This window comes from Arachis ipaensis, chromosome B9 (assembly GCF_059453495.1).
Source record: "Arachis ipaensis isolate K30076 ecotype BB chromosome B9, ASM5945349v1, whole genome shotgun sequence".
Lineage (NCBI taxonomy): Eukaryota > Viridiplantae > Streptophyta > Magnoliopsida > Fabales > Fabaceae > Arachis > Arachis ipaensis.
The window spans coordinates 118,226,211-118,251,683 of NC_142444.1; the positions used below are offsets into that span (position 1 = coordinate 118,226,211).

Genomic DNA, 25,473 nt, shown 5'->3' on the forward strand with positions numbered 1-25,473 from the left:
TATTTATCCTTTAAACTTTATTCCTCTTCCAGTATGGTACCGTAACGAACACCTGGACACCGTTTCAACCATGTTAATCAGTTCCGTTTGGTGTATAAGAGGCAAATAAACGAAAGAATTAAATTGTCTTTTATTTGTTAAAGTTAGAGACTTTTTTATATTTAAATTTTATCAAAAGATGTATTTATTAAAAATTTAAAAAATCAGGACCTATCTGTTTTTTTTTTTCCATAATTTTTTGTGCTGTAAAATATAACATGGGTGTTTGGTAGATATATAGTAGCTATTAGCTTACAATGTAAGTAGCATCGGATTATTTGGACCAATAACAGTATTAAATGAGGCTTTTAAACAAAATAGAATTAATATACCATCAAAAGAGAATTACAACAATATCAATATCTAAGATCCTAAATTTGAGAGATTAAAAAAAATTAAAGAAAATAAAATTAGTACTAAGAATACAAAAAATTAAGAAACTCTAGAAAAAGAATAATAAAGGAACAAGAAATCTCCTATGTTTTTCCTCCTTTTTCCTCTTCAAAAGAAGAACTGATGACCTAATTATTGTGTATAAATTCATCTCACTCTTGTCAACAATTCAGAAAACCTACGACGAAATATGAAAAAAAAAAAAAACTATATATAACAATATCGTAAATGAAAATAATAAATATGGATAACATTATATTACTAATGTAGTGCTGGCACGGTGGCACATTTTAATTCATGGTATGTGTATTAAATCCAATCAACCTTATTACAACTAGCGGCTCAATAGGCACTAACGTGCTGTCCGCTTTTCTATTATTTTTAAGAAATTAATTTTAATTTTTTGGTAATATATTATTTATTTTTTAAATTTATTAGATAAGTATTTTTTTATTTTAATATTGACGTGATCTTATTTATATCATATTTTGTTGACATTAAAATTACTATAAAACACTTTAAAATGTTAAATTATAAAACCACACAATAAAGAGGTAATATAAAATGGTCATAGTTTAAAGTTCTAGGTAATATATGAGGTGAAATATTCGATAGAGTAAATTTTTATTCTCAACTATTCTAAAATATACAAAAAGTATTTTTAGAATGATAATACTTCTATTGTATTTCTTTAAAAGTTTTGAATGTCGTCTATTAATTTATAATATTTTTAATTTAATTTTATAAATTTATTATGACAAAATAACGATATGATGAGGATTTTGTCCACTAAAATTGCGAAAATATTTTTAAAAATTAGTTTATTCATTGTACTTTATTTTGTTTTTTTTGGGTGTTTATGTTATATTCCATACATTATTAAATTTTAATTTGATAAGTTTTTTTTTATCATCAAGGGCTTATTATCTAGTTACTGTAATTTAATTAAGATTTATTTTTCATCACTAAATGATGTTATGTGTATTACGGTTATTGCCATTAAATAATATTTGTAGTAGCATTTTTTTAGTTTGTACTTAAATCAGTTATTCAATAAAAATTTGTCCGGTAACTCATAAAAATATATACAATGTTATCTATGTTTTTAATTTGAGAATTTTTAATTTAGTTACCTATTAACTTGTAATATTTAATATAGTATTTTGATATTTTTTAAGAAATTAGAACATATTTTACTATGACCAAATTTTACTATCTATTAAATTTTTAATTGGATAAAGATTCTATAATAAAAAGATCTATGTAATTTGTACAATACATTAATAAATACATGAGATAAAATAAGACATATTTTTGTACTATTTTTTAATAGTTGTTGTTTTGTGTTTAAGGTAGATCTTTTCTAATTTTACTATTTAATTTTAAAAGATAAATGTTGTTACCAAAATTTTATTACAAAGTTATTGTTATTATTAGTCTTATGAATGTATTGTCTATTTAAAATTTATAGTATTTGTTAATTATTTATTTTATTTTTTTATTATAGAATTCATAATTTTGTTTGATATTAGGCATTTTATATAGTAGTGTACAATATCAAACCTCTTAATTTATTCAATACAAAAAATATTTTAAATGAATAATATGCGATAAAGATAAAATATTAAAAATATAAGTAGAGTAAGTGAGTACTAACTATTCATATTTGCATGGCTTTTAGCATTGTTTGTAACTGGCTCATTATAAGAGATTGATTGAGGCATTGAATTAGTAGCAGTGGTGTATGTCTTATCGTACACTTATACAAAAAAAAATACAAACTTAATATGTTGTAGATTATCTTAAGAATTAAAAATTAGTTCTCAGAAATCAAATCAAATTGCGTAAATTAAGTTAATTAATTTTATTAATCTTCTATATTAAAATTTAATATATAGGCAAAATGACTTAAAACGACATTATTACATGTTTTAAATATATAGGATACTAACCAGTTAGGACATTACCACATTTTTTACTTGAACAACTTCATTATAATGTGATTCCAGACCTATATTTTTAAAGAGCAATACAAATAATAAGCATAATTTGAATTTATAAGAGTAAAATTAGTTATCATGATTAAAGTTAACTTTTATGTCGTGTATAAAGGTGATTTTAATTATTTTAAATTTGTTTAATTTTATTCTGAAACAGAGAATATTTTAAAAATAATATGCTTCTATTATATTTTTTTCTATTGATTTTTTTCAAAGTTTGAATATCGTCCATAAATTTGTGACATTTTTAAATTTATTTTTTAATTTATTATGATAAATTAACAATATAATGAGTATTTTGTCCGTTAAGATTGTAAAAATATTTTTTAAAAAATAGTTTATTTGTTATACTCTAATTTACCTTTATTTTTTGTATTTATATGTTAACATTTCACATTAGAAATTTATTATATATTTAATATTATTAAATTAATATATTTTTTAATAATAAATAATGTTACGTGTCTCATGATTATTATCATTGGCTGATATAGTAGCATTTTTTTATAATTGATATTTAAGATAGTTATTCAATAAAAATTGATTCAGTAACTCATATAAATATGTAAAGCGTTATCTATGTTTTTAATTTTAGAATTTGAAAATTATTTATCCAATCACTGTTTGTAATATTTAATATAGTATATAGATTTTTTATAAAATTATGACCATTTTACCGTAATCAAATTTTGGCATTTGTTAAATTTTTAAATGGACAATAATTTTATAATAAGAAGAATTAATTTTTATTTATGCCATGTATTTAAATACATGAGATGAAATATCAACATTTTTGTATTCTTTTTCTATCATTATGTTTGTATTTAAGTCATATTTTTTCTGGTTTTATTTTAAAATTATAAAAAATATATATTATTACCAAAATTTTAAAATGTGAAAATATAAATTAAAATAAAAACTAAAAAAATTAAATTAAAATATATTAAAAATTATTATGTTACATTAATTTAACACAATATATAAATACTACTTTGATAATAAAATTATTATGTTTGACAACTTTTTGTAATTATCATATAATATAGTATTTTTGTATATAAAATGACTTCATTTATTTTTTAATATAAGAATACAAATGCATATTTTTTTATTTTTAATATTTTATCCCAAGCATCTACATTAATTTGAAACATAAATATATTTTTTTGTAATAAATTTATAATTAAAGTTTTAGTTAAAGAATACTCAATACTTCTTTTTATAATTTAGAGCAATAAATTTATTTTCATTTCATAGTTATTACTTTATAAAATATATTTAATCACTCATATTTAAAAATACATATGACAAAAAATAAGCGATATGTTAATATTTTTTCTCTTTATTCTATTTGTTATTTTTATGAATACATTGTTTATTTAATTTTTTAATTATTTATATATTATATGATAAAGATGAAATATTAAAAAAAATTATTATTTTGTCAACTAAATTTATTTTATGAAATAGATTATGTAAGGATATACGAAGTCTAAAAAATTGGACACCAAATTCTAATAATTTTTTGTATTTTTTTATTAAGGAGTGCTCTGTTATATGTAATTTTTTTTCAAGTTAAATAATAAGCATCAGAAATATATAAATAGTGTATATTAATTTAATTGATTTTGTTATAGAATACCAAATTATGTTACTATGACGTCTGTTATTTGGACCAACTCCATTATCATGCGCTTTTAATTCTAGATTTTTCAAAGAGTAGAATACAGATATTAAGCAAAAATTAAATTTATAGCCCCAAAAAATTAAATTATCATAATACATGTTAAGTTTTATGTTACCTGAAACAAAATGATGACGATGATGATGGGTGACTCTGACCATTTGTCTAATTGTAGTTAATCGTGTACTTGACAATAAATTTGGAATAGGAATTATATTAGTTGATATAATGTGATTGCTAATTTCTTGAATTTTCCAATTATATTTGTCAGAATATAAGTTAGCAAGACGCAAAGAAGAAAAACGATTGCAAGAACATTGCAAGGCGCAGAAGTTTTTTTATCGAAAGTGAATCGGTATTTAAATTTAGTACGTATTAATAGTTTTTTTATTGAAAGTGAATCGACTTTAAACTCTATCGTGGGTTGAGAGTGAATCAGTTTTAAATTTGTCGTGGGGCTAAAGCCAGTTTTTGAAAAAATAAAATAAAATAAAAAGAACTGAGTATATAGTAGCAGTTTTTTTATTGAAATCATTTTTTAAGTTCTGTCATGGAATAAAGCCAGTTTTTAATAAAAAGAAAATAGGGGTAAAATAAAAAGAAAGAATTGGATACCAAACTTTCATATCCCTATTATATATTGGTATAGATTAGAAATAAAGAAAAATGAAAATACAAAGGAGCTTAAGATGCATCCCTTGCATCGAACCAATGAGACGGAATCCGTGAGTGGTACGTGAAATTAAATTGAACACGGCAAAATTAGCTAGGTGGTCTTCAATGACTGCTCCAATCTGGAGGGCACATTTTCTGATTGGCTAATGCGTTGAGAGAAAGTAAAAGAAAAAATAATAATGATTGCCAGTTAAGAGCTAACAACCACTACTATATGCTTTTATATATTCCAATTATTCCAGATTGTCAAAAAAAGAAACATTTCCTTCAGAGTGGACGACTTAATGAACGGTAGTGAGCGACCTTACGAGTGTCTTAATTAGAATTTTATATTTTTCTTGAAAGAGAAACGTGCGTGATGATATTTTTGTTTATTGCTTGGTGCTGTGGACATTTGTCGGAAGATTAGTATATATAATTAATTAATTAATATCGTACATAATAAATGTAGTAATCTTATTAGTTGGTGTAGTGTAAGTGTGGCTTTTGCTTTTCTCTGTCTTGGTCTCTTTTTCTTTTTGTTGATTAGGGAACAATAAGCCTTCGTCTTCAGGCGAAGTTGCATGCATTGTGTAATATGAAATTATGGCGAGTTTGAAATTCATCTTAATTCGGATCCCCATAAACTTTGTTGGTCAACAAATAAAACTCAAGTTTATTTATAACGAGGAGTGTTAGGCGGTCAGCAATTTTTGTGTTTTATAATTATCAATTGGCTATTATTAATAGTATTTTTATTAGTATGAGATTAAATCCAACAATATGAAATCATTCAATTTTCTTTTAATAGTTAAATGTTGGCCAACTTTTTTAAAAAGTGCTGACCCCGAGACTTTTTCATTTATAATTATGGGTTATTTTCGTCCAAATTAAATAAAAAGCTCTTTGTTATTGGATTGTTCCAAACTAATTTTTATTATAAGTTTATTCCTTTTTATATATAAATCATTATAAGGTATTGTTTTGTTTTATTTTTATTCAATTTTGACACAAATATCTATTCAAATTTATATACAAAATATCAATTTGAAAAATAGATACGAGCGATTCTTTTAAAAAAGTGAATTCAATTCGGAATTTATCAACTTTATTGTCGATATTAACTTTACAAGCAGTGTAAGAAATAAAATTCTTATATTATTAACAATACATTGAAATAAACAAAAGTTTAACATGAATTGAAGAAAAAAATTGAATCAAACAGTGTTATGGAATTAAAAGAAAGAAATAAAAAATGCTGAAATAATATAAATAAAAGAAGAAATAAAAAATAAAGTTGGAAAGTAAAGTAAAATTAAAAAGAACTATACTGAAAATAAAATATTAAACAAAAGGAATGAATAAAATAAATTAACCCCTAACGCTTACATATATTTATACTCACTACTAGAAAATGGTTTAATAAAGACAGATTTATAGACAGATTTGGTCTATATTACAGACGGATTTTTGGTTACCGACGGAATTATCGATGGATTTTGTCCCTCTGTAAAAGCCTCGTCGGAAATTATTTACCAACGAATTTTTTCCGTCGAAAAATTACCGACAGATTTTTACCAGTTACCGACGGATTTTCCCTCTGTAAATTCTCCATCCATTTCCTTGAACTTTCCGACGGATTTTCAGACGGATTTTCCGTCTGTAATTACAGACAGATTTTTCGACAAATTTTCCGTCGGTAATTACAGACGGATTTTCTGACAGATTTTCCCTCGGTAATCACAGACGGATTTTTCGACAGATTTTTCGTCTGTAATTTTTTAGATTACAGACAGAAAATCCGTCTGTAAATCTGTCAGTAAGATAAAATGAAATTTTTTTTAGATTTTTTCATTGTAAAATAAACCTGTTTTATACAAAATAATATAAATTTAATAATTACAATTTTTTATCTAATTAGTATTCAAATATTTATAATATTACAAAAAATAAACAAATTCATCATATTATAAAGCTAAAAGAAAAGTATTATAAACAAGCAAGTCAATATAATTCAAGACATAAACAAAGTGTATTATCAACTATAATCCTCAGTATATTGTTCAACCATACTAAATTTATCAACTATAGTCCTCAGTGTCATCTTCATCCCCATCATCATCATAGTCTTCATCCGAAGAGATTGAAGGTGGCGGCAGTGGCGGTGGCGGTGGAGCAGTAGTGGAACTACTTGATGCTCTAACCTTCTTGTAATAGCTAACATAAGCCTCATTCCATATCTTCTGTTTCAGCTTTTCCTTCTTGACCTTTCCAATTGCCCGTTCTAACTTTTCTAACTTCTTTTGAGTCTTTTCCAAAGGAGCCAAGCGTGTATCTAACAACTTACTAATACGCTCATCTGTCTGTTGAGTAACACGTTGAAAAAGTTCTTCATTGAGATTATAAATCTGTTCTCACAAATCAGGAACAGAATTTTGATTTGTAGATGCTCTTCCAGATACAGAGTTGGCAGAAGTGGTTCTAGACTTAATAGAGCTAGAAAAGAATGCTCCTTTTCCGTAAACTCGATTCTTCTTTTGCCCACCACACACTTCCTCCCAAATCAAGTCTTCATCAATTGGTGGTAGCTCCATTCCTTGTGCTTGAGCCTCGACATGTTGGGCCTGAACTTCTGCTAACTTTTTTATAAACTTCTCCTGTTGCACAATGATTATTATCAAAAGAAAAAAAAAAACCCTTAAGTAGTTAAGTTGCAGCTGTAAGTTGCCCCAAGAGAAAATACAGAAAACAAAAGACACTTCTGTGATGAACTAGTTCTTTAAAACATACAGAAGATTTTCACAGTTCAAATCATCAAATGCATGGCAGAACAAAAATCAATTATAACAAGGTGAAACAAAATACAATGCTTGCTTTCTAAGAAACAAGAACTTTACTTCCCTAAAAAATTAGTTAAACCTATATTAGATGCTTTCTTAGGTTATCATCCATAAAACCACAAGTTAATCAATATGTCACAAACTCAGAAATCTAACAGCGCATGAGAAGTAGGTCCAAAACCAGCAAGTACATATATTGTCGTATAGAATTAGACACATGTTTTTCAGATATGTAAATTAAAACACATGTTTCTTTGCTCAGATCTGGAAGAAATTAGAGTTTCATTTTGCTTGAAATGTTAAAAAACAAAGGTACTATAACTCTGGTTTTTGGATGTAATTCTATTATAAAAACAAAATTAAAAAACACAACAACCACTACTAATAATAATAAGTAACAGAGAAGAAACTAAATAGTAGTAGTGAAAAATCTATCTACTTAATATTTATACTATATCTCACATGAGTGTCTTGAGAGCGTTTGTCTACCCATTTAGACTTGTCACTTTTAAGTGTGTGGGTTTCCTTGAAGACTTCCTCATGAGTTGGTGTACGGTCTAACTGCTTCTTCTATTTCACATAAACACAGAATAAAAAAATTTTATATAAATAAATGTCTATTAAATAAGATCTAAAGCCACTTAAATTATGTTACCATCCTCTCTATAGTTGAGCTTAATGGAATAGAGCCACCGCAATGGACAGAACCACCTAAGAGTGACGCTCGATTCTCCCTCGCTTTTTTCCTTATATTTTTCCATTTCTCATCCGTTTCCCAGTACTTTTCCAACACCTTTTTGTAAGCAGGAATTAGCCATTCGTGGGTTGTATCCACACCCTCACGGATATCCGACATCATTTGGCTAAATCGCTTACTTGTCCTATATTTGAAAGCCTTCCAAAAAAACTCCTCATCATCGTCATCAATAAGAAAATGGCTCTGCACATAAAAAAGATACTATAATATAAGATAAGACAAGAAAATAACACAGTATTAAACTCTTTTTGGATACAAGAAAATAACTCCAGTTCATGATTCATTGTTACCTCTTTTTGGATCCTGTATGTTCCTATTTTAATTATGTAAGGAATTTATTCGAAAAATAAACAGAGAATATATAACTATATATCATGAATTATGGTATATCAACATGATTATTCAAAACTGATTGAAACAGGTAAACAAAACTTAGCAATTTATATACAGGACATTTATAAAGCTAAGTGAAACACATATTCTCATGATATTTTTCTTGCAGGACATTATATACAAGCCATTTATAATTTCTCTTGAATATAATCAGCACATTAGCAAAAAATAAAGGGAATAACGTTATGCATATAATTTCTTTTGCATATTCTCATGTATAAAAGCTTGTTATTGAGGATACAAGGGAATAAAGTTATTAATCAGCACATTAGCAAAAAAGAAAGGGTAGAATTATAGTATAGATGACAAAGATATACATAAATCATATATGATCATTGATATATATGTTATTTTTACCTTCCACTCCTTAAACCAAAGCTTCTTTGTCAGAAGAGGGACATCTCCAAACTTTTTATATGGTTTATCATACCGTTTCTTGATGATCTCTGTAATCTTTTGCGAACCAGGAGGGAAAGGTAACCAACTGATAATTTCATAAAGAATTGACAAGTTAGGAAACTAAATATTAAGCTTGTGAATAATCTATCAGGATTTGCTTTTTACAAAAATACCTCTTTGATTGTGGCTTTCACAGGGACACCAAGAACGACAGTCTCATTCAACCGTCTATCTTTAAGGATCTAAAAACACAGCACAAGTGAGTAGTCTAAGTTAAATTGTAAAAAGACATAATACCAAACTCAAGAGATCATATAATACAAGCATTTTTAGTAGAATTCTGACATAACAGTTCATCATTTAATTAAACAATCTAGCAATAAATTAATTAAGTACTATAGCAGCAGTAAAGCAGAAGTAAAATATAATATCATTACAGAAAATTATAATTAAAAATATCTCAGATTATTATTGAAATTAAAACAAAATTAAAGCAATTACCAACGCACCACGTTTTATTAGATTTGGATCTTCCGATTGATTCTACAAATTCACATATTTACAGGTAACTAATTAATAAAAGCTTGTTTTTAAGTTAACAATTTAAATTAAAAATAATTGAAACATATAGAGACCTGTTAGTCCCTTCTCAATAGCTGTAATGGCCCCAAGATAGTCAACATTGTAACCTAGTAGTTTTCCATCTTGTAGCCTCTTAATCATGTAACTAATAGCTCCTATTTCCTAAAAAAATAACAAAGATTTTGTTAGAAATTAAACATTAGTTTATATTATTTTAAATTACAGTCTATAAACTCCCATTGTGGCTATAATTAATTACTTTTATTTTCACATTACACCACAATTAACTATAATTACAGTCTAAAAAATTTTGTTAAGAAAAAAAAAAGAACAAAGCTACCATCCAATATCTTAGTAACATGGATGAATCTAAAGCAAGCATAATCAGCAATATGCTGCATTCATTTGAAAAAAATGGAAAAAAATTCCTTTAAATAAATTAAATTTTAAAAATAAATAAAATTTGGGGTAAAAAACCCTAATAAGCCAACGTTAGAATTGTGTAACCTAAATACGCCAAATTGAAAATCGTTTCAACAATAAGCCAGAAGCTATTTTTATGTAATTCGAACCAGGGTGGTTCGAACTACAAACGTTAGTAATTCGAACCAGGGTGGTTCGAATTAGGAGGAGAGTAGCTTTGAATGTAATTCGAACCAATGAGGTTCGAACTCCCACCAAAATGTTCTTCATAATTCGAACCAGGTTGGTTCGAACCCTAGCTGCACATATTTCGAACTAGAGTGGTTCGAATTATAGAGAGAGATCCGGCCTGAGTAATTCGAACCGTGCTGGTTCGAATTACACAAACCATAATTCGAACCGGGCCGGTTCGATTTAGTGGGAGAGAGACCTCTATATAAACGTTCTAAGCGTGAGTTGGTCTCATTAGACCAGTGAGATGGCTAGTGAGGAGAGTTTTGTTGTTCTGGTTCACCACAGAGGATCCATTAAGAGGAAAACTCGTTCCGGAGTGAAGTTCACAGATAAGGATCCTCTTTGTATTGTCGTGAATCCAACGACAAGCTATGATGACCTTGTTAGATCTGTGCTGATGAAACTTGGCCTGGAAGGTGCGAAGCGGGTTAAGAAGTTTTTCTATCGCATTCCAGTCACGATTCTGCACGATACGGTGAAGTATGATTGTTTCACGATCGGTAGTGATGAGGACCTGCAAGTCATGTTTCTTTGTCGGAGACAGTTTCCGGAGGTGAGGACACCAGAATTGCTCGCAAAGCTGATTGATGTGGTATCCAGCTCAGGGGGTTCCAACCGGAATACCACCAATGTAGCCACGGCAGCTGGCTCCAGTTCGAGGGCTGCCATGGCTTCTTCCTCCGTCCCAGTGTACGAGCCAGCGGTCCAACTTGTCGCCTCCCCGTCTTTTGCTGTTGATCTAAATGACGGCGTAGGCGACGAGGTAGGATCCTTTGATATTCTGCCGAACGCTTTAGAGGGCGTTCCACCGGTTGGCGTCGGAGACGGAGTCTTGGGTGATGCAGATGAGGACGACGTCGAGCCGGATACGATTGAGGATGACAGCGGCGACGAGGTTAGAGCGACTGGTCCTGCATTGGCGGGCGGTGGTTCTAGCTCTGGCACACAGCAGTATCCACCACATTTTTCCTTATTGGACTTGGACGCCATGAGGCATGAGGGGGTTTTAGGGCACGCTGTTGGATTCGGAGCTAGAGATACGGAAGGGACTGCTGGTCTGACAGAGTTCCAGGTTGGTTAGCAATTCCAGGATAAAGACGAGGCCCTGTTAAGTGTGAAGAGTTACAGCATCCGGCGAGGGGTACAGTACAAGGTGCTGGAGTCCGATCACCGTAGGTATGTGGGCAAGTGTTCCGAGTTTGGGAATGGGTGCACATGGTTGATTCGACTGAGTCTCCGGAAGCGCAAGGGTCTTTGGGAGGTCAAACGGTACAACGGACCTCACACTTGCCTGGCCACATCCATCTCGAGCGACCACAGGAGTTTGGATTATCATGTGATTTCGGCGTTCATTATGCCAATGGTTAGGGCTGACGCATCCGTGAGCATAAAGGTGCTCCTAAATGCCACGGCAGCGCACTTTGGTTTTAGGCCGACTTACAGGAGGGTATAGATGGCAAAGCAGAAGGCTATTGCCCTCATCTACGGTGACTGGGATGAGTCATATAACGACATCCCTAGGTGGGTGTTGGGTGTCCAGCTGACGATGCCTGGAAGTGTTGCGGTCCTCAGGACGAGCCCGGTTCTAGTTGGAGGACAGGTGGACGAGTCTCAAGCGTATTTCCACAGACTTTTCTGGACTTTCCCTCCGTGCATCGAGGCATTCCGTCATTGCAAGCCGCTAGTCAGCATTGATGGCACACATCTGTATGGGAAGTATGGGGGAACGTTGCTCATCGCGATTGCACAGGACGGGAACTCCAACATTCTACCAGTCGCATTCGCCCTAGTGGAGGGTGAGAATGCAGAGTCCTGGAGATTCTTTCTCTCGCACTTTCGAGAGCACGTGACCCCGCAGCCCGGTCTGCTGGTTATATCGGACAGGCACAACGGCATCAAGGCTGCGCTTGAGGCCCCTGACGGAGGTTGGTTACCGCCATCGGCGTACCGTGCATTCTGCATACGACACGTAGCGGCTAATTTTGCCCTTACCTTCAAGGGCAAAGACGCTAGGAGGCTACTAGTCAATGTGGCGTATGCGAAGACCGAGGTTGAATTTGATTACTGGTTTGATATTCTTCGGTCTGAAGACCCAGCGATGTGTGACTGGGCGAACCGGATTGACTACTCCTTGTGGACTCAGCATCGTGATGAGAGTCGGAGATTCGGTCACATGACGACGAACATCTCCGAGTGTGTGAATTCAATCCTCAAGGGGGTCAGAAATCTCCCTGTAGCATCCCTGGTGAAGGCAACATATTGTAGGCTTGCGGAACTCTTTGTTCGGAATGGGAGAGAGGCTGAGGCACAGATAGGAACCGGACAACAATTCAGTCAGCATTTGGTGAAGTGTATTGAGGCCAACTTGAAGACGGCCAGGTGCTTCACGGTGACGTTGTATGACCGGGATAACTCCGAGTTCACCGTAGCAGAGACCACTCCGACTGGTTCTTTCTCCTTGGGTACCTACAGAGTATCGCTTGCATCGCGGACATGTGACTACGGGTACTTCCAGGCACTTTATTTCCCGTGTCAGCACGCACTTGCATGCTGTGCCTACTCACGGCTCACCTGGACCTCTTACGTTCACAGCGTCTATCAGATTAGCTCGGTGTTCAGTGTGTATCGGATGGGATTCACACCTCCGATCCCGGAGGGCTTCTGGCCACCTTATGACGGGCCCACGATGATTCCGGACCCTGACAGGAGGCATGCGAGAGAGGGTCGTCCTAGATCCACAAGGATACAGATGAATATGGACGAGGCAGATCCGAATCGGCCAAAGAGGTGCGGCCTATGTCGCCAACCCGGACACACACGACGTTGTTGCCCACAGGTTGGAGGATCGTCTCAGGCAGGACGCCATTAGTGGGCATGTTGTTAGTATTAGTATTTTTTACTTTTTTGTTTTCCTGTTAGATGCAATGTTTGAGCACGTATGTAACTGTTTGATCTTTAAACATTGTACTTTGATTGTTGCGAGTAGTAATGAATACGTTGTCTTTCAGTATGAATACTGTTACAAGTTCCGTCGATGCAAATTTTAATATTCTAAAGTAAACAATAAACTGTTTCATGATTCCATGATTATAAATAGTCAATGTCCCACAACACAAATAACAAATAACATAGGTAAATAGACCACAACATAACAAGGAAAGTACATATCATTATCATACATGATTGAACCATAGGGAACAAAATACATGAAACGTGTATCATCTAAACAGATGCGATCCGGTACCACAGCGACGGGCTACCCGTGCCCTCTGACCTCGGCGGATAAACGGCTCCTCATCCTCGATGTCATCCCCATCCTCCTGCGGGGCAGGCTGTGCAGGTGGCGCAACATGCAGGGGTGCTGCAGCCACCCCTACGACAGACTGTGATGCAGCGGTGAAGGCAGATGGAGGGGTACCTCCGAGATAGAACTGCTGACCACCGGATGACGATGGAGGCTCGTTCAGATCAACAGCAAACGGGGCCTGTGTGCCTGAGGTCTGACCACCACTGCGGGGAGTGACGTCCCCCTGCATGATGGCGGTGATCTCCTCTATGAAGCGTGGACTCCCGAAGTCCCCAACAAGCGTCTCTGACCCAATAAAGTCTGACCACTGATATCCCGAGATAACCCAAGGTGTACCCCCCTGCTCAGGCTGGTCATCGGCTGGCACACCAACGAAGTAATGTCCAAGAGGGCCCGATCCAAGTCCAGCGTCACCCGTGTCAGCCCCGTCACCCATCCCTGTACCATACCACTCACCCCCATGACCGCCATCGTGTGTACTAGTACCCGCAACTGCAACAGCCCCTGAACCACCCCCGCCAACGTGCCCATGCTGATCATCGTCGTCGTCCCCACGGTCAGCATGCCCCCTCGCCCTACCTCCCTGGGCTCGTCGTCCGCCTCTAACGGGACCGGCGTCGTGATCATCGTCCATACCATGATCAGGCCACCTAAACTCACGCTGGCTCCACCATGTCCCCACACCCATCCTCCTCTCAACCCTACGCCTGTCCGGCACGTCCTCAGGACGATCCATGTCAGGAACTCGCCCCGGACCTCGCTGTGACGCCTCAACTGGAACCGGAACTGCTCTCGGATCCCCCAGCTGCGTGTCCGGAGACAAGAACCTCTTCCCATGCTGCCTCCACCACTCAAGGAACTCATGCGACGGTCCGGGGTCGGCAACAACGTCGAACCTCAGCACACTCTCCTGACGAGAGTCCCAGTAGAGATGCCACTTCTGCAAATAAGACGGGAACCACCGATCGCCACCTCTACCGTCCTTGGACATCAGAAAGTTGATGTTCAGGGCGGGAAGCGGAGGGGGCTGTACCCCTCCAAACTGCGGAAGAACACGATCTATCTGATGCCACTCTATGACAGCAAAGTAGATCAGCGCGGTCACAGAGCGCCACAACGCCATATGCCGAGGCTCCAAAACCTCCGGATGCAAAACCTGAAGGACGTCGGGGCTACTGTACGACATCCATATAAACTGCACAACACAAGGAAGCCATTCTTGTCAGGGCAACTGTTGGAACCAAATAGAAAAGGTTGCTTATAAAAGGACACTTGTTAACTTGCATACTCACCTCCCTGTCCTGTAACCGGTCTATCCTGAGCCTCCACATCGCCACTCTAGGACCCTTCTCGCTCCCGGAAGGGTTGTAACCTGACCATCTGCAACATACACATGTGTTACGTCAACTGAAATATGTGTTTAGAGTATGCAATAGACTATTAATGAAATGTAGTGATGTGTGTAAAATTGAAATAGAGAAGGCCGTTTCTAGTACCTCGAGGCCAACGGCCAGCTGAACGTCTCATATCCTGCAGGCCTAAACCGAGGAAAGCGCCAAAAGATCCAAGACTAAAGTAGCTGAAGCGGGCCCGCTAACTTGACGACATGTCTGTTCGCCACTCGGCACATGCAACGGTACAACCAAGCCAGTGCTGCAGAACCCCAACTGTAGGTACCCAGCTCCTCCAGCCTCGCTACGTACGGAAGCCATCTGATGTGAATCCGATTCCCGGACTTGTCCGCAAACAGCTGCGTGCCCAACAACATCATGATGTACGCACGGGCATATCGGCGCACAGTCTCCTCATCTGCATCCTCCGGGCACTCGCCAAAAGTCTCCTGAAACCAGCTGCAGTTCACGGCGCACTTCTGAACCTGACTAGGAGGAGGTATAACTCCGAGCAACTCCTGGAACCAGACCCAGGCTGGACGGCCACCCTCGATGTATATATAGAACTCTGACAGGCATCCGCTCACGTAACGGCCGTCCACTGGCAAACCCAGCTGGTATGCCACGTCCTGGAGTGTGATAGTGCACTCTCCGAACGGCATATGAAACGTGTGCGTCTCGGGACACCATCGCTCCACGAATGCACTGACAAGGGCCTCGTCTAGCCGGAACCATCGGTCGTTCAACCTTGCAAGATGGTATAGACCTGCCATCTGCAAGTACGGAACGTATCTGTCATCAAGTTGCATGCCCTGCTGCCGCCGCATGCTCCTAATGCATCGCTGGGGCTGCGAGTAGTAATGAACCACATAGTTAAAACCAGCTTAAAAACCAACCACAACCGTAAGCAACACAATAAATCATCAACAAACCATTCTGCTAAATAAAACCGCATAACATTACATGAAAGATAAGGAACTAGAAAATAAACCCATATACCGCACAACTAAACCTTTAACATAAACCGGCTTAACGAGATCCACTAACAAGAAAAACCTTAACTAAACCGGTTTACATAAAACATCTAGCGTAAAACAACTACAATCAAAGAAGTCAAACAAATCACCAACATAAAACCACTAATGAAAACCACGTACCCTAAACCACTCACATAAACCGCTTGCATAAACCACTCACAAAAACTAGTAACATAAACCACAAACATAAACCACTAACAGAAACCACTAACTTAAACCACTAACATAAACCACTACCCTAAACCACCAACCTAAACCACTAACATAAACCACTAACTTAAACCGCTAACTTAAACCACTAACATAAACCACCAATATAATCCCCTCACATAAACCACCTACATAAACCACTAACATATACCACCATCTAACCCACATGCAAAACCACTAAGTCACAAATACCGCTAGAATCAAAAATATTTCCGTACTAACCTCGTCGTTGATGACCCCGGCTATATGAGCGACTCCGTCCAAGCGATATAACCGTGCCGGATCGTCCCCCATCAGCAGAGTAGTCCGTTCAGGTCTTCCTCGGAGAGAATCTGGGTCGTTTTCTCTGAGATTTGGTGGGGTAGGGGGAAGGAATAATAGTTTGAATGAGGGTGATTCGAACTCCTTATATAGCCGAATCACCCCTAATTCGAACCAGCATGGTTCGATTTATGAAGGAGCACGCCAAGGGTAATTCGAACCAGCCTGGTTCGAATTACATACGTCGCACAATTGGCTATAGTTCGAACTAGGTCAGTTCGAATTACATGGGTTAGTAGTTCGAACCACATTGGTTCGAATTACATTCAAAGATCCTCTCCAAGTAGTTCGAACCATCCTGGTTCGAATTACTAACGTTTGTAGTTCGAACCACCCTGGTTCGAATTACATAAAAATAGCTTCTGGCTTATTGCTGAAACGATTTTCAGTTTGGCGTATTTACGTTACACTATTTTTGGCTTGGCTTAATGGGGTTTTTTACCCTAAAATTTGAGGTGCATCCTACCCTGTATATTTTCAGAGAATGATAAAAATCAAATACTCCAGTACCTGGTGATCAAATCCAATGTCCCAACAAAGACCTTTTTGTTATCAACAATTGCTATTGCACCAAAACCATGTTCTTCAAGGAATGTTCCATCTGTAACCTGCAAATTTTTAGTACGCTAACAGGTGTGTCCTCATGAAACTAACCTTTATGACAATATATTTAACATGAATTACATATTTCAGCCATTCACAAATTACCACCAAAAGGTTCTATTTTACAAAAGTACATTAGTCAGTGAGTCTTACAGCCAATAAACATTGCCTATTAATAAGTCAATCTCATATAGATGGCATATACTGACAGTAAAAGGGGGCATAAAACAAAGTTAAGTACCCAGTCGTTTCTCCTCTACAAGAAAATAGCAACTCAATAGCAATTAGCCAACTGTTATTAGAGACATATTAGCTCATGGAAAACCAAAAATCCACCAGTATTATAAACTATGATATCATTCCCTTTTTGACACATACACACTCAGACGCATAGATAAACCAGGTAATATAGTAAAGAGCAGGGTCGGCAAATATAACAATGTTATTATCTTTTTATTTTAATTTTCAAATAATTTTGTTTATTTATTTCCATTATTTAAGTAAAATACATTTTATTAATATGATAAACTAATCAATAATTTAAATAAATAAATAAGTAAAGTTTGTCACAGAATAAAGCAATGAAAACACTTGATGTCAGGATGGGGAAGTTGAATAGAGAAAGAAGAACCTTAGCATTAGTACAATCAACTTTCTGAGCAGCATCCACAATAGTTTTCCCAACTGGATGTACTGAGAAGCTTCCGTACCTTGGATTCAGCTCCAACCCAGCTCAGAAAAACTCCAGGTTCTGTTTGTTCAAGGGACCTTCACAGAAAACCACTATGTAGTTAGGAGAGCAAGTATGTTTTCTTATGAGAAAGCACATAACAAGATAGAAGAATGTTTCGGAGGCTTTTCATCAAACAGCTTACATGCATCATTCGAAATGCTTTGATTAAATAAAAAATTCATCACAGCAACCAAATAAATCACAAAATCAAAAGCAAACCCTAGCTTAATCCCAAATCGGAAATGAAATCAAGCAGCAATTAAACTAACTGGAAGAAAATATAGTCACCATCGATGTTGGGTTTGAAGAGAAGAAAAAGTCACTGAAGGAAGATTAAAATTTATACTCATAAAAGTAGAGTTAGGTTTACTGAGAGTGATGATTGACAACGACGAGAGTGATGGTAGTCCCAAAGGTGTTGATGATGGAAGAATGCGGTGGATGACTGTGGTTATGGAACAACGGTGATGGAAGAATGTGGCACTGAGGAGCAAGATTTGGAGTGTGAATGGAGTCTGAAGCTACTTGTGAAACTCGTTTGGAGTGTAACTTTGGAGCTCGAGGGTATAGAAGCAACGTTTAGGTTTAAGTCAGTATTACCGACAGAAATTTTTAAATTACAGACGGATTTTTCCGTCTGAAATAATTTAACAAAACGCACCGTTTTTGTCCATTTAATTACAGACGAAAAATTCGTCTGTAACCATTTCCCACGAAAAAAATTAATTTTTCCGACAGAATTATCGACGGATTTTCTTTTCCGTCTGTAATTTATGCTAATTCATTTTTTTTATTTTCCGACAAAAAATCCCTCTGAAATTTCGTCTGTATTTTCGTGGGATAAAATCCGTCGGAAATATCCGTCTGTAATAACTAGTTTTCTAGTAGTGACTTTAGGAAACATTTCAAGTGCACGGAGAATATCGGTGCACCAGTTATTTTAACTGTTGATTTTAATTAATATATATTATATATTTTTTATAATTCAAATCAACGGTTAAAACAACTGGTGCACCATGCACCAGTACTCCCGATGCATTTGAAATGTTTCTTATACTTTATGATCTTCCATTTGATCAGTGTGACTGAAAATTTTATAAAGTTTGTATGATTTTGTGTAGCATTGCAGGACTTTTTTGGTTATCTAAGCTTTACCCACCTTGTTGCTATTACTTGTGCATCAAGGATATTCCACGATATACTTCTTACCACAACTTGAGAATCAAGTAAAATTCTCCACGTTCAAGTCAGTTTAATCTACTAATGTCAGATTTGTTGTAGACACATGTTAATTATGCCCCTTTTTATTTACTTGTTTGACTATTACGTTTCACTATCTAGATTTTACTAAATATTTTTATCTCCTATTTTTTTGGCTGCCACCATTGTTATTTTTTTATCTTGCTAGACATCTTGTCGAAGCATTCCATTTTCTTCGTCAACCATCAAGATCTGTCATTCACTGCAATTGTTTGACGTTAAAATTATTCAATATAGTCGAACTTTATTTTGTACTAACAGGTACATAATTTTTAATATTTTCATCTAATATGGTCCATCATGTAGAAATTTAGTAACAAAGGAATGCACGACTAGCTAATTTTCAGTATCTTGTTAAGACTTAGTATTAATTATAGTGCGTAATAAATTAAAGATAGTTTGAATTGATTTTTAAAAAAAATATTTATTTTTTATTTTTAAAAATTTTTTTAATTGACAAATTGGCATCTAATGATTCACAAAAACAAGTTATAATTGATTATGGTCGAATAATTTTTGGATAGTATTCATTTTTTATAACTTTAATTAGAATGATAGAAAAAATTATTTTGTTTAGAGGTCACAGCTAGCAATACTAATTGTCTCCTAACTATAGTTAATTTATTTTTATCATATTGAGTTAGGTTTTAGTAAGGTTAATTTTCTAATATCTATAAATAATGGATAGCAACAATAGATACTCTCTTGTACTCAGTTATTCTGTTTTAATTATATATTTTGTATTTATTCATATGACAAATTTCCTTTCTCTTAGTTTTCTTCTTCAATCTCAATCTTTTCTTCATTAAAATTATATTTAGGCCACAATTTCATCATGATGCGGTGAGTTGGAGGATCGTTTATCGTAAAAGAACTGACGTTCTTAGATACAAATAGAGCATTAATGGCAGACACTCCTTCTGACCTAATGTCAGAAGAATTGTGGGTCACATGAAAATCAGGAGCTTTCAGTTGGTGAGCTTTAAAATTTAGCTCGCATTCTAAGCCAACTCTCGAGTTTGTAGCAATAGAATGCGAAATCAATTAGCAATTTTCTTGCGGATTCAGCACCTAAGACCTATTTTTTTTGTCACAATGCAGGACATCTTGTATATACTTGTTACCACAAACACAGATTTTCACCTCACCTATAGAGACAGAAATGGTCACGAGAGACTAGTAACGGAGCTGTGGCTAATCATATTGCTGCTGGAATTGAAGAGAGTAGTACCATCAATGTCAAGCAAGACAAGGAAGCCGATGGTCAATCCTAATTTTTGAGTTAAGAAATTAACTAAATTAATTAGTGATGACAAACATTATTTTTGGGCAAAATAAATAATTAGTGTTGAGTGTTAATAATTATATGTTGCTAATTATTTATCAATTGTTGCAGGGCAAAATTCAATCAAGCAGCCCAAATTGGAATGAAAATAAAAACATCATGGCTAATGGGCTAGTTAATTAAGTGGAGCCCAAAAGAAACAAAGAAAAGAACCAACGGACCAAGCAAATCAAACCCGATCCAAGCCCATGTCCATCAATCCAAGTTTATCCCACCAAGCTTCTCATACAAGATTGAAGTCTTCACTCTCCCTCATTGCTTCCAAAGCAACATTCTTTTCTTCTCTGTCTCAGTCAAATCACTCAACTCAGAAAAAGTAAGAAAGAGAGCTTAGTCCCTAAGCTAGTCATGAAAGAAGAAGGAAAGAGAAGGTTAAGTAAAGAGGGGTAAGGTCTAATCAACCATTTCAAGCCATATCAAGAAAAGATCAGAATGTTAAAGGTAATCCTTTTCCTCATACATGCATCATACTTTCTTCTCTTCATCCTCAACTCTCTGACACTCTATTTTGAGCTATATAGAAAAGAGGATTTCTGTTCTTCGCTGCTGTGTATCTACGGTCACAACTGATTCTTGGGGACTAAGTAGCTTCTCAATGGCTCAGATTTGGTTGACCATTGGAAGACTCTTATGGTTGCTTCTTTATGGCTTTCGGTCAAGATAGAGAAGTCAGAAGCAAAGTTTCTACTTTAAAGATTTCTGGGAAAAAGGTGAACGGATGGGTTGGTGAAGCTCAAGGCTCAAGATGTTGACCTAAGAAGTTCATCTAATTGGACATTGTTTCCTAGTCAAAGGTGCATTCCGCCAGTATGAAGAACTGAATCAAAGGCTTGCTAATCTGGTTTTTCACATAGCAAAGAGGCTATTGATGTAGTCAATCTCCTTCATGTTTTACAGATTGTAATGTACTTTTCTATGTTTATCCTTTTGTAATTTCTTGTGAGAAAAGGCATATTGAGAGAGCTCAAGCAAAAGCCATGAGTGGAAAAAGGCTAAGTGAAACACTTGAGAGAAAAGCATAGAGTTTATTTTAGATTTCTTTAGGTTGATTAAGTGTCTTGTATCTTGTACCTGTTGGGTATCCCTTTCTTAGTTGGGTTAGCACTAAGAGTGAAGAGTTAGGTATTAGCATAGCCAATGTCAAGTTAGGTTAGAACTTGAGTGTGAAATTGGTGTATGTAATACTTTTAACTATAATGAAAATTTCTCCATTGTTGTGGAGAAGACTGGATGTAGGTTGCATAGCACAAGGCAACCGAACCAGGATATATGCTGGTGTTAGCTTTTCTTCTCTCTGATGTGTTCTATTTTCTGATATTCATGAGACAAAAATAAATTGTCTCATAATTTCCGCTGCTAAGTTCAAACGGAATCAGAATTGAAAGTTTGTTTTAAAGGGTCATTTCAGTAACATAAAAGAAAGGCATAGATTCAACCCCCCTTCTCTAAGCCTACCACAACCTTCAATTGGTATCAAGAGCTAAGGTCTCAAGAATCAAGCTTAACCACTTGGAGCAAAGATCCAATGGCGAACAACCTGAGCACAACCACAGTTGCCTACACCCTCACTGAAGGTCAGTCAAACAACCAGCCACCTTTCTTCAACGAGAAGAACTATTCCTATTGGAAAGAAAGGATAAGGACCTTCATCCAATCCATTGACTACAACATATGGAAGATTGTTGTGAGCGGTCCCAAGATCCCAACAAAAACAAGTGCTGATAGAGTGGTGACTCCAAAAGAAGAAGCTGAATGGAATAAAGTTTATAAGAAGAAGATAGAGCTGAATGCTAAAGCAATCAACCTTCTTCACTGTGCTATCAGCTTTGAAGAGTACCGAAAGGTGTCTAGATGCAAGACAGCCAAAGAAATCTGGGAAAAACTCCAGGTTACACACGAAGGCACTAAACAAGTCAAAGAAACGAGAATCGATATGCTGCGAAAAGAGTATGAGATGTTCAACATGAAGGATGGAGAAAGCATTGATGAAAACGTTTGAGAGATTCTCAATCATAATCAATGGTGCACGAAATTGGAAATCACAATTCTTCACAAATTCGCACAACTAACCAGAAAGTACACTGGGTCGTCCAAGTAATACCTTACGTGAGTAAAGGTCGATCCCACGGAGATTGTTGGCTTGAAGCAATCTATGGTTATCTTGTAACTCTTAGTCAGGAAGACAATAAAATAATTCACTTATCAGATTTGATTGCAAGGAATAAAAAGGCAGAACACAAATTATACTTGTATGCAATGATGGAGAATATGTTGGAGTTTTGGAGATCATTTGTCTTCTGAAATTCTGCTTTCCTCTGTTTCTAATTCACGCACGCACGTCCTCCTATGGCAAGCTGTGTGTTGGTGGATCACCGTTGTCAATGGCTACCATCCATCCTTCCAGTGAAAAGGGTCCAGGTGCGCTGTCACCGCACGGCTAATCATCTGTAGGTTCTCAATCGTACCGGAATAGGATTTACTATCCTTTTGCGTCTGCCACTACGCCCAGCACTCGCGAGTTTGAAGCTCGTCACAGTAATTCAATCCCTGAATCCTACTCGGAATACCACAGATAAGGTTTAGACTTTCCGGATTCTCTTGAATGCTACCATCAATCTAGCTTATGCCACAAAGATTCCGATTAAGAGATCTAAGAGATATTCATTCATTCTACGGTGGAACGTAAGTGGTTGTCAGGCACGCGTTCGTGGAGAAATGATGATGATTGTCACGTTCATCACATTCATATTGAAGTGCGAATGGATATCTTAGATAGGAACACGCATGTTTGAATGGAAAACAGAAATACTTGCATTAATTCATCGAGACTCAGCAGAGCTCCTCACCCCCAACAATGGAGTTTAGAGACTCATGCCGTCAAAAAAAGTACAAAGTTCAGATCTAAATTGTCATGAGATGCAAAATAAATCTCTAAAAGTTGTTTAAATACTAAACTAGTAACCTAGGTTTACAGAAAATGAGTAAACTATGATAGATGGTGCAGAAATCCACTTCTGGGGCCCACTTGGTGTGTGCTGGGGCTGAGACTTAAGCTTCTCACATGCATGGGCTATTTTGGGCGTTCAACGCCAGGTTGTAACCTGTTTCTGGCGTTGAACTCCAACTTGTAACTTGTTTCTGGCGCTGGACGCCAGACTGCAGCATGGAACTGGCGTTGAACGCTCGTTTACGTCATTTATCCTTGAGAAAAGTATGGACTATTATATATTTCTGAAAAGCTCTGGATGTCTACTTTCCAACGCAATTGGAAGCGCGCCATTTGAACTCCTGTAGCTCCAGAAATTCTATTCTGAGTGCAGAGAGGTCAGAATCCAACAGCATCAGCAGTCCTTTTTCAGCCTGAATTAGATTTTTGCTCAACTCCCTCAATTTCAGCCAGAAAATACCTGAAATTTTCAGAAAAACACACAAACTCATAGTAAAGTCTAGAAATATGAATTTTTCCTAGAAACTAATGAAAATAAACTAAAAACTAACTAAAATATACTAAAAACTATATGAAATTATCCCCAAAAAGCTTATAAAATATCCGCTCATCACAACACCAAACTTAAACTGTTGCTTGTCCCCAAACAACTAGATAAATAAAATAGACAATTAATAAGTCAAGAAGCAATAATATCTCAGAGTTTTTGAGTGAAGCTCAGATTCTAATTAGATGAGCGGGACTAGTAGCTTTTTGCTTCCGAACAGTTTTGACACTTCACTTTATCCATTGAAGCTCAGAGTGATTGGCATCTATAGGAACTTAGAATTCAGATAGTATTATTGATTCTCCTATTTCAGTATGATGATTCTTGAACACAGCTACTTTATGAGTCTTGGCCGTGGCCCTAAGCACTTTGTTTTCCAGTATTACCACCGGATACATAAATGCCACAAACACATAATTAGTGAACCTTTTCAGATTGTGACTCAGCTTTGCTAAAGTCCCCAATTAGAGGTGTCCAGGGTTTTTAAGAACACTCTTCTTTTTGCTTTGGACCTTGACTTTAACCGCTCAGTCTCAAGTTTTCACTTGACACCTTCACGCCACAAGCACATGGTTAGGGACAGCTTGGTTTAGCCGCTTAGGCCAGGATTTTATTCCTTTAGGCCCTCCTATCCACTGATGCTCAAAGCCTTGGGGTCCTTTTTATTACCCTTGCCTTTTGGTTTTAAGGGCTATTGGCTTTTTGCTCTTGCCTTTTGGTTTTAAGAGCTTTGGCTTTTTCTGCTTGCTTTTTCTTTTTCTTTCTCTAAAATTTTTTTTTTGCAAGCTTTTGTATTCACTGCTTTTTCTTGCTTCAAGGATCATTTTTCTGATTTTTCAGATTATCAATAACATGTCTCATGTTCATCATTCTTTCAAGAGCCAACATATTTAACAGTCTTAAACATCAAATTCAAAAGACATATGCACTGTTCAAGCATTCATTCAGGAGACAGAAAGCATTGCCACCACATGTAAATAATTAGAATTTTTCTTGTTAAAAACTCGAAATTTATTGCCTCTTATTCTAAAGATCTACTATTTTATTCATGTTTTCTGATGATGAGAAAAATAAATTATAACTTAATTGAAAATAAGATCAAAATAGGTATGCTAATTACTACTACTTATATCTACTTTCTAAGGTAAACTCCTATAATGACAACTATCACAGAGTTAAAGCAAAAATTAGAATTTAACAACCTTTGTTCTGGGAAGTGGATGTTCCTCTAATCTGCGGGGTGCTTGGTCCTTCAAGAGATAATTTCTGGCGCTTCAATTCCCTTAAATCACGCCCTTTCTACTCCTGCTCTTTAAGCAAATAGCAAAGAATGCTACTTTGTTCCTTTTGTTCTTTCTTTATTTGTTCCATAGC

The 25,473-nt window shown here is 35.6% G+C and overlaps 2 protein-coding genes across 2 annotated transcripts; one reads left to right on the top strand and one right to left on the bottom strand.

Moving 5' to 3' along the window:
* Positions 1 to 7,184: 7,184 nt before the first annotated feature.
* LOC107619562 (uncharacterized) lies at positions 7,185 to 11,388 on the bottom strand. The gene is made up of 8 exons (XM_016321853.3): positions 10,913 to 11,388; positions 10,082 to 10,136; positions 9,795 to 9,903; positions 9,669 to 9,702; positions 9,118 to 9,244; positions 8,266 to 8,550; positions 8,073 to 8,180; positions 7,185 to 7,427 (listed from the first exon to the last, which is right to left on the bottom strand). Exons 1-8 carry the CDS (start codon positions 11,386 to 11,388, stop codon positions 7,185 to 7,187), a joined length of 1,437 nt encoding a protein of 478 aa, XP_016177339.2.
* A 463-nt stretch (positions 11,389 to 11,851) lies between these two features.
* Positions 11,852 to 13,330, top strand: LOC107615722 (uncharacterized). The gene is made up of 5 exons (XM_088499131.1): positions 11,852 to 11,998; positions 12,149 to 12,323; positions 12,489 to 12,731; positions 12,831 to 13,185; positions 13,318 to 13,330. Exons 1-5 carry the CDS (start codon positions 11,852 to 11,854, stop codon positions 13,328 to 13,330), a joined length of 933 nt encoding a protein of 310 aa, XP_088355257.1.
* Positions 13,331 to 25,473: the final 12,143 nt, after the last annotated feature.